The sequence below is a fragment of the Hibiscus syriacus genome, unplaced genomic scaffold (genome assembly GCF_006381635.1).
Source record: "Hibiscus syriacus cultivar Baekdansim isolate YM2019G1 unplaced genomic scaffold, ASM638163v2 tig00110621_pilon, whole genome shotgun sequence".
In the NCBI taxonomy this organism is placed as follows: Eukaryota; Viridiplantae; Streptophyta; class Magnoliopsida; order Malvales; family Malvaceae; genus Hibiscus; species Hibiscus syriacus.
This window is the reverse complement of record NW_024062802.1, coordinates 2,875,929-2,889,616: the sequence shown is the minus strand read 5'-3', so window position 1 is coordinate 2,889,616 and position 13,688 is coordinate 2,875,929. Positions and strand designations below refer to the sequence as shown.

Genomic DNA, 13,688 nt, shown 5'->3' with positions numbered 1-13,688 from the left:
TCAGTTAACTAACTATATGTAATCTAATTGACATATTTCAAATAATTAAATAATTTAATTAATAAAATTAAAAAACGTATACTCAGTTAAAAACTTAAAATCAGCTCATAATTAAGTGATAATTACCCGTATATTTTTTCTCCACATAAAACAGAAGGGTCAGCCACATCCACTTGATCCTCATTTGGCACTCCAGTCATCTATTCTTCTGTTTCCGTTTTCGGCCTTACACGATTACGCCCTTACTTTAATGAACAACGAAGCAGGTGAATAGTTTTATTTTTGGCTCCGTCAGTTGATTTCCGGTATCCCCCCTCTAAATTATGCGCTAAGTTTCTCCGAACTGTGTGCAACCTTTTGTTTTTCTTTGAAATTTTGCAGTGATCGAGTTTTTAGGCAACGTTCCGTTGCTGCAGAGATTGCCGAGTTCTTCGTTAAAGAGAATAGCTGAAGTAGTTAATTTTAAGCACTACGGTAATTTTTGAAGTTCTGATCCAAATTCAGTTTATTGAAATATTCGCAATTTGATTTTTTTTTCATTTGATCCTCGTGACTGCATCTGTCTTTCTATGATTTGCTTTGTGTGCTTCCAAACAGAATCTTTCATCAGGTTAAAGCAATCTACAATGAAATATATTAAAACTGATTATTTATTGGATTTGCCTAAAACGATTCGCGTTGCAGAGAAAGGAGATTTTGTCGTTCGGGAAGGAGAAGTTGGAGATGGAATATATTTCGTATGGGAAGGAGAGGTATGTTTTTCCCCTTATTTACAGACATTATTATTTTCCGTTTGGTTGTTTTATTTATTTATTTTCTTTTCAAAAATTATTAATATATATTGACGACCAGGAAATAGCTAAAATTGATAATTTTGTATTCAAATAAGTAATATTTGTTTCTAGAAGAAAAAAAAATCTGAACCAAATAGAGTCCTTTTGTGCTGAGTTTCAATTTCTTGGTTTATAGGCTGAAGTGTCCGGATCAGTCCATGCTGAAGAAGAAAACCGACTTGAGTATCAATTGAAGAGATATGATTACTTTGGCCATGGTTAAAGCTTCTCTATCTTTCCTTCATGTGATATTTTTGCAGTTTTTTAGTATTGGCCTGTTTTAGTATGTAGTATTTTTGTGTGTATTCATGTCTTTGATACTCTTATATGAATAGGGGCTTAAAATCAACTAATGATGGAGAACATAATCGTAAATCGAATATGATTGTGCTTTCTTTTGCAGTTAGTCCCACGTCAGTGCACGTGGCAGATATAGTCGCTTTAACTAAGGTCGCTACATGTTTTTTAGTTCCCTTTTGCATACTTTTCTTGATTAGAACATCCCAACCGCTTATAAAAATGCATTCAGACAAAAATAATATGGACTGCCTGTTACTACAGCTGACCTGCCTGTTTCTACCTCATGAGCATTGCACTTTGCTTCTGTCAAAATCTATCTGGAGCACAGATACGACGAATGAGACCTGTGCACTTGTGGAAAGTATATTGCATTTGGAGCCAATAGAAGTATGCGTCTTCTATTTTCATTTTATTCTATTGCCATTAGGAAGAGTGAGAAGTTTTAAAGTTCATGTTTCTTGATATACTTTTAATTGTGACAATTTTCTTTCCTTTTAGAAACATGTTATAGTGTTGGGAAACAATGATCTAACTAGATTCTTCTTATAACCTCCATACTAAGACATTTTTCTTTCGTCTTATTGAAGTTAAATATATTCCAAGGTATCACTTTGCCAGATGCACCAAAATTTGGTAAAGTTTTTGGAGGACAATTGGTCGGGCAGGTATGTTTAAGCATCTTTCTCTCCATTATCCATCTTGCCTATGTGAGGTTCCTCAAGTTTACCTTATATGATAGAATAAATTAGTATGCTTCCTTTTTGTTTACTTTTGTGCTTGATGCGTATGACAGACAATGATATTTCAGCACAGTTGTTTTAGGTGAAGATTATAAGTTTCTGGTAGTAGTTTGTAAGGTTAAATGTTGGCCTCATATTCTTTTTCTGATTCGTAAAACTATTTAAAATTCTGGCACTCAAACACCAAACGTCTTGAGTGTTGACCAAATGGTAAATATATTATGCTCTTGCTCATTAATTTATTTATGTAGATATATAACTAAAATATAGAGGTTGGTATTTAGTTACTACAGAGGCCGTACACTTATTGCATAGAAACAGAGAGAAAAAAGGAAAATATAAAGAAACTTGACTTGTTTCATGATATGTAAGCATGGTGCTTGCTTCTGATTTTTCAACATTAAGTGGTTTAATTCGCTTGATGTTGTTGTTGTCTTATTTGTTTCCTGTTGATTACCATGCTGTTTAAACTGAGGTAACTGCTTCCTTCTTTTTCCTTTTGGTCATCAATTATTCAGGCGCTGGCTGCTGCATCAAAAACAGTTGATTCTCTTAAAATTGTACATGGTTTGCACTCTTATTTTCTTATGGTTGGGGATTTTAATAGTAAGTGTCTTATCTGTGAGCATTATTGCAGTAAATAGATCCATCGTACTTTTTTGTCTTTTTGAAACTTCCTACTGTTGTTATGTTAACAGTTTAACTAAATTTTTGCATGACACTATAATCCCTCACTTTTAATCTTCATAACTTTAACAGTTTGAAAATGTCGAAGCTAATAAATTTCATTCTTCATTCTCTATCTTCCCATAATTTGGAAGGATATCCTAGCCTTCTGTACATTTTAAATTGAAGTTGGATTATGTGAGTAAAGAAGGCAGAAGATATGCCATGACTCATGACCAGAAAGAAACGAATATTAGGTGCCAAATTGTGCAAATAGATGAAAAAATATTAAACGCATTACCCTCTTTTCTTAAAATGAAAAAAAAAACTTGCAGTAAACTGGATAAGCAATTTTGTTTCGCTATTAGCTTCCAAAAGATTATTAATTTAATCCTGTTGCTTAAGAATTTGTCTTAGAAATTATGGCTGGGATGAAAGGCATTGATCATGCTGTTATAGCTATAAGTAAAGTTATTGAACATCCTTCATATCAAAAAAACCTAGTACCATGAATAGATGATAGCTTTGACATTGTTTTTCCTTATTGAGCTTTGCATGTTAAATCACTGATTCATCTTGAAATTATAATTAACTGTTCAAGTGAAATTTTTCGCAATAGAAAATATTTATACCTTCACGGAATTTTTTACAGTACCTATAATATATCAAGTTAATCGTCTACGTGATGGTAGAAATTTTGCTACCCGTAGAGTAGATGCAATACAAAAGGGAAACACCATATTCACATTATTAGCGTCCTTTCAGGTATGAAGTTTCTTCCTCATTTTATATTCAAAGGTTCCCATCTATTTTCCTAATTCTTCAATTATTGACCGTTTAGTTTTTCTGTATGAGCTTGACTTAAACAAATATTGACAGGTAGGTATAACTGTTATATCATGTATCTGTGAAGAACTATCATGATCCACTTTTTCACCTTCATGAAACAGTCCCTTTCTGTTATGCTATCTGTAGATCGATATAAATGGGATAAAATAGTGTGAGTGGCGTTTTAAATAATGCTAAAGATAAGTAGATCTGTTCAACATTGCTTATTCTGTTTTTTTATGAAGGTCTGCTTATTCTGTTCTTTTATGAAGGTTCCAATATTACTTATTCTGTTCTTTTACCAAAGCATTAGAAAACGAGTTGAATTTTCCCTTTTCAACTATTTAATAAACCAAATATTTATCTATAAAAAAAATATGCGAAGAAGATATTACATTTTTCGGTGCAGAGGTAGATGTTTGATAATGATAATATCTACTACAGTATGTTCTCTAGAAGTCTTTTTCTCCATTTATTATAGTTCTTTTATAATGGTTGGTTGGTTGTGAAATAGTACATGGCATGGGTCTCATTGTTCTAGGAAACTTCCTGATCTGTTGTAATATATGCACACATGATAACTTCTGAATGAGTAGTAATAGCATCTCAGGTTACTTGTACACTTGTATGTGCTGATCTTGCAGAAAGAAGAAGTAGGGTTTGATCATCAAGAAGCAATGATGCCATCTGTGCCAGCTCCAGATGGGGTAACTAATATATGCTCTAGTCTTTAAGTTAAAATTTCCCATCAGTTGGTGTGGTGGATAATTGGATAACAGGATTACTCTTTGACCTATTGCAGCTTCTGTCATTGGATGAGATACGAGACTCACGTCTCACTGATCCCCGTCTTCCTATGTAAGAATTTTAGCACTCACACTAATACTATATTTTATTTATATATGTAAACTTTCCATGGTTCAAAGCTTTAATATGATTTCAATACATTTGTTTCTTATCTCATTTTATTCTATATTATTACTTGGTTACTTCTTTGTTTTGTTGTAAACTTTGACATCCCCCCCCCCAAAAAAAAATGGGTGAACGAAAAAGGCAAACACATTATCTGATGGCCTCATATTTGTCTTTGGATAGTGTTTTCTTTTTTGGCTGTTATGTGAAATGCCTCACAGTCTTTTGTTTCAGGAGTTACCGGAAAAAGGTGGCCACAACAAAATTTGTTCCTTGGCCGATAGAGATAAGGCTTTGTGAACCTAACACTAATACAAACCAGACTAAATCTGAACCAAGGTTAGGCATTTTTCTGGTTTTGCATAATCTTAGCTTTTCCAATTCACTTGGAAATACGAATGTTACATATTAATATGCATTAACCAATTTAGCTGCCACATTATCATTTTTCGGTTCAGTGCTATATCTTATTTGAGAATGATTTTTTGCTTCACAGTTTGAGGTATTGGTTTAGAGCCAAAGGAAAGCTTTCAGATGATCAAGCTTTGCATAGGTCAGTGATCCCTTTAAATGCTAAAAACTTCTCCTTTTGTCTATACATACGCCTTTCTTCTTTGGCTCTGCTCAAGACTTGGCAAAATTCTCGGAACCTTTTTTGCATATAATGTAAGCTTATTTGAGTTTGTTCTGTCCATGGCCATGTGTACATCCACATCCACTCTACTTCCCCATCTTATCAGAGAATTATAAGCTTATGGCAACAGTTGTATATATAGATTGGGGTTGTTGATAAAGCCTTCTTATATTTTATTAATTTTCTGTTTTGCAGATGTGTAGTGGCTTTTGCTTCTGATCTGATGTTTAGTGGTGTTAGTTTGAACCCACACCGCAGAAGAGGTTTTAAGTTAGCTTCCCTTAGCCTGGACCACTCGTAAGCATCTGCTATAATCTACCTAATATCGACTATTCTTTTGTCCGTGGGTCACTTATTCCACAACTCAGAATTCATTTTCTCTTGCTTCAATATTCAGAAAATTTATGCATATATGACATTATCTACTCTTTTGTTTGTGTTTACCAGGATGTGGTTCCACAGGCAATTTAGGGCTGACGATTGGTTATTATTCGTGGTAGGTTCAAGATTGATGTATATTCTCACATATGAATTATGTTTGAATTTGTTTTCACTTTCTTGACGAAAGAAATTGTTAATGGAACTAATGACACACAGATTGCAAGTCCTACGGCCTGTGTCACTCGTGGTTTTGTTTCGGGCCAAATGTTCAACAGAAAGGGAGAGGTATTTAGTTTATCCTTTCTTTATCTCGCAGTTCCTTCCCTTATTCCACCAAATTCCTTTTTTGTGCCGTTGACCCATTCATCACACTCGTATATCTTGATTTGCAGCTTGTTGTGTCATTGACTCAAGAAGCACTGCTTAGGATGGCTAGGCCCCCAAATCCATCGACTGTCTCAAAGCTTTGAACTACCGTGTAATATTAAATTATCTAGTAATGTGTTAATCTTTATGGTCAAACTTGAAGACCTTTTTGCCTTAAGGATTCTTCAACATCGAAAACCGCCCCCTCAGGTAAATTCTCTTTCGAACTGCTTACCACCGTAGTTACTGATGCATATGGTTGGGATGATGGCGAGTGCTTATCTATCAGAACTCACTGGAAATAATGAGATTATTTTAAAGTTGGAAATGTTCGGCTATCTGAAGCATTGAAATTGTATTTCTTCAAAGTCTATAATTACTGTTTGTAGTGATTTTTTAAATAGCATCTTTGAAATTCAGAAAGGCTCGTTCCAATTTGATGATTGCCTTTGATAGCTGAATTCTGTTATGAATCTGTAAAACAAATGCAACTTATTGCGTCAAATTTATCATTATGCCCATTATTTATTGTTGAAATCAATGTAACTAGAGACGAAGGTACATAGAAAGTGATTTAGGGTTTGTCTCTTTCAAAATTTTTGGACTAATAATAGCATTTTAAGTCTTTATTAGTTTAAATTTGAATTAGACTTTTATCATCTCTAATTTTTTAAATTAAATACTTAATGGTTTCTATTATTTTAAATTCAAATAATTTATTCCTCTTAATATTTGATCTTAATTTTGTTTCTGAATGTAATTAATAGTCTTCAAATGTAAGTATTATTATATTCAATTGGCTAGAGTTCCTCGAGCGTACTATGCCATTTTGAAGTATGTTTCAAGGAGACTTGGTTCATAGTGGAGTAGTATACGTATCATAGAATGCAAAATTTAACTAAAATTTGGGTTTATGCTCTATATCGAACCGGGTTTTACCGGACTTCTTGCTATGTATTGGATCCGATATCTTCTTGGAAGGGATTACCGTCTCACATCAACTAAAGAAATGGAATGTTTGGACTTGCTGGGGTAAAAAACTCTATATGATGGATGGTTGTGAAATGGCACCACCGACAAGACCTATTGTTATTGTCATGGGACCATAACTATTTTCTCAAAAAATATGTTAGTACATATAATATCACCATTTGTGCTATCCATAATTTTCTTTTCATTTCGATATAAAATTAATATCATTTACCTCACCAAAACGTGACACTATAATATTTGCTTGGAAAACTTGGAGTGAAGCTAAACCTTTAGGAACCGATACCGTACCACCGACAAGAGAACATTAATTTTGTATGCTCTATTTTTCAATGGAATTGTTTGCCTGATTTGAAGATCTTGTAGTTATTCCTATTTTTGCTTGCCTCTCAAGTCTCAAGAGAATACATCTCTTTTAGCTCTCTTTTAGATGATTTTAAAGTGATCTCAAGGTGTTATTTTATTGAATAATTTTGCTCAATCTTCGTTAATTTCTTTGATATATTCGAATAAATCTTATTTAATTTCATCTAAATATGTGTCGAAAATAGGTATCGAAATAATAGAAATGATAACATAAAATACACGCCTAAAATAATTTGCATATCAATACAAGGCTGCTCCTTTTGTTGGCATTGCGTTACAGACAAGGAAATCAATGCTTCAAGTAGTTACACGGCTACAAAGGTTAAAATGACTGAAAATCAATCACCATTGACGAACCGTATGAAAAATCAACCTTCATTGACGAACCACTTTTCTCTTCTTAAAAGCAGGATGTATAACGCCATTGCCAGAACTTAGCTCCTCGATCCTGGAAATACAACTCTTCATTCGATTCAGAATCGCTGGCGTTGATGAAATGTTACTTGAAATTTTCTCTTTAAGTAGCTGTATCTTCTCCTTTGTCCTTTGCTCCAACTCCGTCTCCTCTGAATCTATGACAACCAAAATCTTTAGGTCGATTATCAGGAGTGATTTTTCAATCCCGATTTCACAAACCCTAGAAAGTTTACGGACCTACCTGGATGAAGCTCTCCGGATGATCCAGGCTCCGACACGATATCGGAAAAGCTGGGTCTCTGAGAAGAGAGAACTGAAGCTAGAGTGGCCTTGAGTTGATCTGGGATAGTGGATCTGTATTCCAGAATCTTCTCCGCCATTTTCTTCACATCGGATTCCAGCTCCTCCAAGTCCTCTTCGGAGTCAAGCTCCGGTTCAGCTCGTCGATTGTCGATGTGGGTCTCGAGGGATTTTTGTTTGCTGTTAAGAGCCATGGAGTAAAAGGGGAAGATTTGAAAAAAAAAAATCCCTTTGGGGAGGAGATTAGGGTTTTGAAATTTGAAAACTCGACATTAAACGGCAAAAAAATATGCAGTCGGAGAGATTTCCTTTGCGTTTTGATTTGATATTGACACGCTGTAAAATGTGTGCAATGATATGAGACGACGACGTATTTGGGCTGGTCCATTAAACGAATGAGTTACAGTAAGTTAACGGTGTTTCAAAAAAAAATACAGTAAGTTAACGGCGTCGAATAAAAGCTTGTCGATTCCTAGTAGCCAGAAAATCAAGACGGATTAAAATAGAACAAAATCAAACTCATCCTTTCTGTTATTTTTCTCAGTAACCAAACAGAAAATTCCATTGACTCAATTCCCAGGCGAAGCACACGAGGCGGTAATTTTTCATGATCAACATCCGAGTAAAGGAAGACAAAAGAATGGAAAAAAGAAAATTAACTTTGATTACTCCGAATCCCAAGATTACGATGAAGAAACATTTGTATGTTCCCATAATATTTAACTATCACTGCTTCCATTTTTAGCCATTTTTCTATAGCTTTTGTAGTTGTATTCTTTTTTTGGATAAGTTGATTGCGTTAATATCCAAAGAATGCAGCAAAGCTACTACTGAGCACCATAACAAAAAACAGGAGCTCACTCGGGTATACCCCAAGCTGTACAAAGATAAGAATTCACACCATCATACGTCTGCCAACAGCCTTAACTCTAATAACTTCCCTTATAGATTCCAAAACTTCCTCACTACTACTCACATGATTACTAAAGAGCCTTCTATTCCTCTCTGTCCAAATGAAGTAGATGAGAGCTTTCCAGGCAAGCTTGAGAATAAAGGAGATGATGGACTTACCTTTTAGGCGCTTAACAGCCCACTCCAACTAAGAATCCCACCCACACATAGCCCTCTGCAAGCCACAGATGGCCAGAATCTCCTGCCAGATCACTCGCGAGAAAGAGCAACCAAAAAAATAGGTGATCTCTAATCTCTGTAGCATCCCCGCACAAGATACACGACTCATCCACCACAATCCCCTTTCGAATGAGTTTGTCCTTCGTTGTCTCCCCAAGATGGCCAGCCAAACAATAATAGCACGTTCGAGCATTCAACGGTATACTCGGTCCCTTTAAAAAGGATCATAAAAACCTAGTTGATTATTTATTTATTTATCAAATTACAAGGATTCTGTTTTGGAGCAAACGATGTCACCTCAGAAAGTTGAGTAAGGACTGCTGTAATACTCCGAGATCTGACATTGGAAACTAGATCTTCCATCTTTAAATTTGCAAATGTTCCAAAGGAACGCCATTAAACCAGTGGTAAACAGCTGAGATAGTTGCAGAAAAAAGGCCATATGTGGATTCAAAGCCGGCTCTCTCTTCATACAAATACCCGAACCAGTCAAATTGTAAGCTCTCTTGGTTTACCTTACCGATTTGCCACTTCAGGTTGTTGTAAACATCAAAACGAAATTTTCATTTTGTACGATAAAAGTTTACTTGATAATCTAAGAAAAGCTTTCATCAATCATTTCCATAGAACTCAACCATGGGGGAAAACAATGTGGAGCGATCCACAACTTGGGGTAGTTAATACATAACCTTAGGAATCATTTAGTTGGTTAACATGGTTAGAAACTAGCAATTGTAAAGAGGCATGTGGTATATTGATGTCATAAGATATTGAAGGAATTGTAGAACTGTTCTCTAAAAGTGCAGAACTTATGGCTTGAATGGTTCCCAGAAACAGGAAGTGAATAGGAAGCCAATTTATTTTGTATTTACCAGAAAATTGTGTAGAATATACATAGGTATCTTATGATTATCGTTTGTTCATGCATGGTTCGAATTCAACCATACTCTATGTACATCTAGATTCTACGTAGCAAAAGGCAAAGATATTTAGCCTTGAATTAATGCGAAAAAAACTTTCTCGATAAGCACAGCCTTTGCCAGTTATCCTGTTAACAACACTATGTGTTGGGGCTGGGGCAACCGTTAGGTGAATGTTTGTAGGGATGGCTCTTTCTTTTTCCCTTTACCCTGCTTGAATATCCTTTTCTGTTGCAATCGTTTCTTTTATATTGTTCTGCACTACGATGCAGAGCTCATCAAGGGGTAACATTGGGAACGGCTCCTCGATAAGAACACCAACCTGCAATATGAGAGAAACTTCTAAAGATAGAAACAGAGGAAGAAACTCTGATATTAAGGGGATAACACTGGAAAAAGATGCATACTTCTTCTATGCAGAACAAGGAAGCAGCACTGATGAAAGTAGCGGGGACAACAATTCAATGGCAATCATCCCAGAGTATGATGGGAAGAGTAAGATGCCATAGGACCAAAAACCTTGATTTCAACCGAGTGTATGATAGAGGGATAGGAACCCCCATGAGTTGATCGCATACACCAATTCCTTCATGGAAACATGAGAGAGTTGACTCCTGAAATGAAATGAGATCATAAGACTACTGCACTCAAACAAAGATAAAGATGGATATTTCCCGAAAGCATCAATTTTTTATTGGTGAAACCTAAAGTTCAGATGGTTGAAGAAGGGAGATACCAACATAGTTCTCTTTGTTTCTTCTAAGTTCAGCAATTTAAGGCTCTGAGAAATGAAGTAAATTATGCAGCGAGGCCGATGCTTTGAGTGCAGTATCACCGCTAAATCATCTACTTCAATCAGATTCTGAAGATCGCTGCCAATATCCGAGCCATACAGAACATGACACTGCAAAAAAAAACCGCCATTATCAACCAAGCAGTCATTTCCTTCATAGCTCATACAAATGTTCAATTTCTTATTAGAATTTTCTAAGCAATACTCACCTTAAGTGCAACAGGAAAAGCCATTATGTAGTGCAAGAGAACAGATTTGATGGGCTGATCATCAGCTGAATTATCGACCCCAGCAATTACCTGTCTTGCCAAATCATTTGTTCCTGCAATTACCTTAGTCCACGCCTTCCTCCCCTCTTCATACCTCGAATACGAGGCTTCGGTTCTAAAAACCAACAGCAAAGCCAATGCAGGCGCAGTCAGCTGATAAGGCAACGAATAAGCTCTCAACATCGGGAAAAAATCAGGCAACCAATGCAAATCCACGGCAGTGTTGTAAGTGGCAACGACAATAGCAACCGAAGTAAAAGCTAAAACAGGTGGAACCAGTGATAAGATGACACGCGACTGTAAACTGGAAAGTAAATGTCGAAGGTGACGTTGTGAACTTCTGTGATGAACCCATTTTTCGTGGTCGTAAAGAGCGCGCTTTTGTCGCATTCCACGCTCTTGAATACGATCGGCCCAGTCCGGGATAGCACCGATGAGGGAGGTAAGGTTCAGGGTTTTGGCATAGCTAGTGGTGGCCATTGAGCTCGGTGGCGGTGGCGGCGGTTGGGAAGCGGAGAAAAGGATCTTGAAAGTGGGTGGACGATTGAATTTTGTAGGAAGTGAGGAGTTGGGGGGAAAGTGGAGGAAGGGTTTGGGGGTGAAGGTTGAAGAGAGGGAGAGCTTTGAAGGGTTGGAAGAGTGAGTCATTGTAAGAATCAGGGTATGGACGAGTGACGGTGTCGTTAGGGCTTCCGAGGAGTGAAAAAGGGTGACAAGTGGGAAGGAATGGGCGTTTAAAAAAGCTGTGGGTGTTGTGTTCATGTTTGTGAAGGACATTAAAACACTTGTTCAGCATTTTTGTTCGGATAAAACGAGGATGCTTTCAACAATTAACGACACATTGTATGTTCGAGAATTTGTTCTCTTTTGGATATTAGGGATTTTTTTTTTATCTAAATGGCATCATTTTCTAAAATATTTTTTTTATGTAAATAGAACTTTGTTAATTTTATTTTTTAAAAGAAAAAAACATTCAACATTATAGGGAATACATAATTAGATATATTTATATATTCATTAACACGAGAGACCAATCACTTAAGATCATATTAAAATCTGTTGAAAGTCCAAGTTAATTGTCAAACTTGGGGACACCGAAAGTGCACAATTAATGGTACCAAAAAAGTAGCCAGCAATTGTGGAAAAATTTGCAAGGGTAAAATTACACTTTTAGCCTCCTAGATTTTAGGGTATTTACAAATTAGTCCTTATGATTCAACTATAAATACCCTAGCTTATTCAGTTTCAAAACCATCCCAAAGCATTCTAGCTTTCTTCCAATACTAGAGAGAATTTAGAGAGTTTCTTGAGAGTTGTTTTCTTCTTTTTATAGAGAGAGAATTATCATTGTTTTCTCCTTGGTAGATCGAGAAATGTTGTAATTCCTATTTTCTCATAGTGAAATTCTTCTACCGTTGCCCGTGGTTTTTACCCTATTTTATTTAGGGGTTTTCCACGTAAATTTTGTATCTCTTTTTATCTTCATTTTTATTTTCTCAAATTATCAATTACGATTTTGCTCTATCCGATAGCCGTCTTCCGCAACAATTGGTATCCGAGCCAGATTGGAGTGTGTAATATATGCTTATTGTCTTTGTGGTTGCCACCAAAAGGTGGATCCTCCAACATAAGAAAGTAAGAAGGTATTACCTATTCTTTGAAAGTTCCAGAGAACTATTCACGATAGTGAAATAGTGGGAGCTATTCGTAATAGAAGCTATGGCAGCGAAATTTGATATTGAAAAGTTCAATGGGAGAAATTTCTCATTGTGGAAATTAAAGATGAAGGCCATCATGAGGAAAGACGGGTGTCTAGCGGCTATCAATGAAAGGCCAGTGGATTTCACAGATGACATCAAATGGAACGAGATGGACGGGAATGCTATGGCAAACTTTCATCTAGGATTAGCAGATGAAGTATTGTCAAGCATCGAGGAGAAGAAGACAACTAAGGAGATATGGGATCATCTCACAAAACTGTACGAGGCCACATCGTTGCACAATAAAATTTTCCTTAAGAGGAAATTGTACACTCTCCGTATGCCAGAATCTACTTCAGTGACGGAGCACTTAAATACACTGAACACCTTATTTTCTCAGCTTACATCCTTAAGCTGTAAAATAGGAGAACAAGAACGTGCTGAACTTCTACTTCAAAGTCTACCGGATTCGTATGATCAACTCATCATCAACTTTACAAACAATAATGTCACTAGTCTAGTCTTCGATGACGTTGCAGCTGCTGTTCTACAAGAAGAAAATCGGCGCAAGAACAAGGAAGACAAACAAGTAAATCTGCAACAAGCAGAAGCGTTGACAACGATGAGAGGGAGATCAACAGAACATGACCAAAGCAGCAGTCATAAACATGGTAGATCGAAGTCGAGGAGCAAGAAGAATTTAAAGTGCTACCACTGTAGAAAGAAGGGTCACTTGAAGAAGGATTGTTGGAGTCTAAATAAAAACTCCAATCCACAAGGCAACACCGCAAACACTTCAGATGATGGAGATGCTCTATGTTGTGAAGCGTCAACCACCGTGGAAGGCAGAAAACATTTTGCATATATATGGCTCATTGATTCTGGAGCAACATATCACATGACCTCAAAAAGAGAATGGTTTCATCATTATGAACCTGTCTCAGGAGGATCTGTGTATCAAGAGGATCTGTGTATAGTTGCAATGATCATGCCTTAGAGATCGTTGGCGTGGGAACCATCAAATTGAAGATGTATGATGGAATAATTAAAGTTGTTCGAGATGTGCGGCACGTGAAAGGTCTGAAGAAAAATTTATTATTCTACGGATTGTTGGATAATAATGCAAGCAAGATTGAAACACA

The 13,688-nt window shown here is 36.2% G+C and overlaps 3 protein-coding genes across 4 annotated transcripts in view; 1 reads left to right on the top strand and 2 right to left on the bottom strand.

Moving 5' to 3' along the window:
- Nucleotides 1–177: 177 nt before the first annotated feature.
- Nucleotides 178–13,688, top strand: part of LOC120136035 (acyl-CoA thioesterase 2-like) — a 33,154-nt gene continuing 19,643 nt past the window's right edge. Inside the window, exons 1-17 of one of the 2 annotated variants that reach the window (XM_039152153.1) lie at nt 178–266; nt 382–474; nt 685–752; nt 970–1,051; nt 1,237–1,283; nt 1,395–1,520; nt 1,721–1,798; nt 2,392–2,479; nt 3,192–3,304; nt 4,012–4,074; nt 4,170–4,225; nt 4,514–4,618; nt 4,776–4,832; nt 5,109–5,210; nt 5,361–5,409; nt 5,511–5,579; nt 5,687–6,083. In XM_039152153.1, coding sequence (XP_039008084.1) covers nt 251–266; nt 382–474; nt 685–752; nt 970–1,051; nt 1,237–1,283; nt 1,395–1,520; nt 1,721–1,798; nt 2,392–2,479; nt 3,192–3,304; nt 4,012–4,074; nt 4,170–4,225; nt 4,514–4,618; nt 4,776–4,832; nt 5,109–5,210; nt 5,361–5,409; nt 5,511–5,579; nt 5,687–5,764 — 1,290 coding nt within the window. In that variant the 5' untranslated portion in view covers nt 178–250 and the 3' untranslated portion in view covers nt 5,765–6,083. Of the gene's footprint in view, nt 267–381; nt 475–684; nt 753–969; nt 1,052–1,236; nt 1,284–1,394; nt 1,521–1,720; nt 1,799–2,391; nt 2,480–3,191; nt 3,305–4,011; nt 4,075–4,169; nt 4,226–4,513; nt 4,619–4,775; nt 4,833–5,108; nt 5,211–5,360; nt 5,410–5,510; nt 5,580–5,686; nt 6,084–13,688 lie in introns of those variants that run through there. The other variant, XM_039152154.1, reaches the window with a different exon arrangement.
- LOC120136037 lies at nt 7,232–8,017 on the bottom strand. The gene is made up of 2 exons (XM_039152156.1): nt 7,675–8,017; nt 7,232–7,588 (listed from the first exon to the last, which is right to left on the bottom strand). The coding sequence occupies exons 1-2, from the start codon at nt 7,925–7,927 to the stop codon at nt 7,392–7,394; spliced, it is 450 nt and encodes a 149-aa protein (XP_039008087.1). The 5' UTR covers nt 7,928–8,017; the 3' UTR covers nt 7,232–7,391.
- Nucleotides 9,802–11,552, bottom strand: LOC120136036 (UPF0187 protein At3g61320, chloroplastic-like). The gene is made up of 4 exons (XM_039152155.1): nt 10,787–11,552; nt 10,521–10,688; nt 10,192–10,398; nt 9,802–10,106 (listed from the first exon to the last, which is right to left on the bottom strand). Exons 1-3 carry the CDS (start codon nt 11,492–11,494, stop codon nt 10,246–10,248), a joined length of 1,029 nt encoding a protein of 342 aa, XP_039008086.1. The 5' UTR covers nt 11,495–11,552; the 3' UTR covers nt 9,802–10,106; nt 10,192–10,245.

Excerpts from the sequence above, each read along its gene's own strand:
- LOC120136037 (XM_039152156.1), bottom strand. The coding sequence starts at position 7,927 with ATGGCTCTTAACAGCAAACAAAAATCCCTCGAGACCCACATCGACAAT. Across the intron at positions 7,589-7,674 it reads ATCCGGAGAGCTTCATCCAG|ATTCAGAGGAGACGGAGTTG; the intron begins GTAGGTCCGTAA and ends TGGTTGTCATAG.
- LOC120136036 (XM_039152155.1), bottom strand. The coding sequence starts at position 11,494 with ATGACTCACTCTTCCAACCCTTCAAAGCTCTCCCTCTCTTCAACCTTC. Across the intron at positions 10,689-10,786 it reads CTTTTCCTGTTGCACTTAAG|TGTCATGTTCTGTATGGCTC; the intron begins GTGAGTATTGCT and ends TTTTTTTTGCAG. Across the intron at positions 10,399-10,520 it reads AAACAAAGAGAACTATGTTG|GAGTCAACTCTCTCATGTTT; the intron begins GTATCTCCCTTC and ends ATTTCATTTCAG.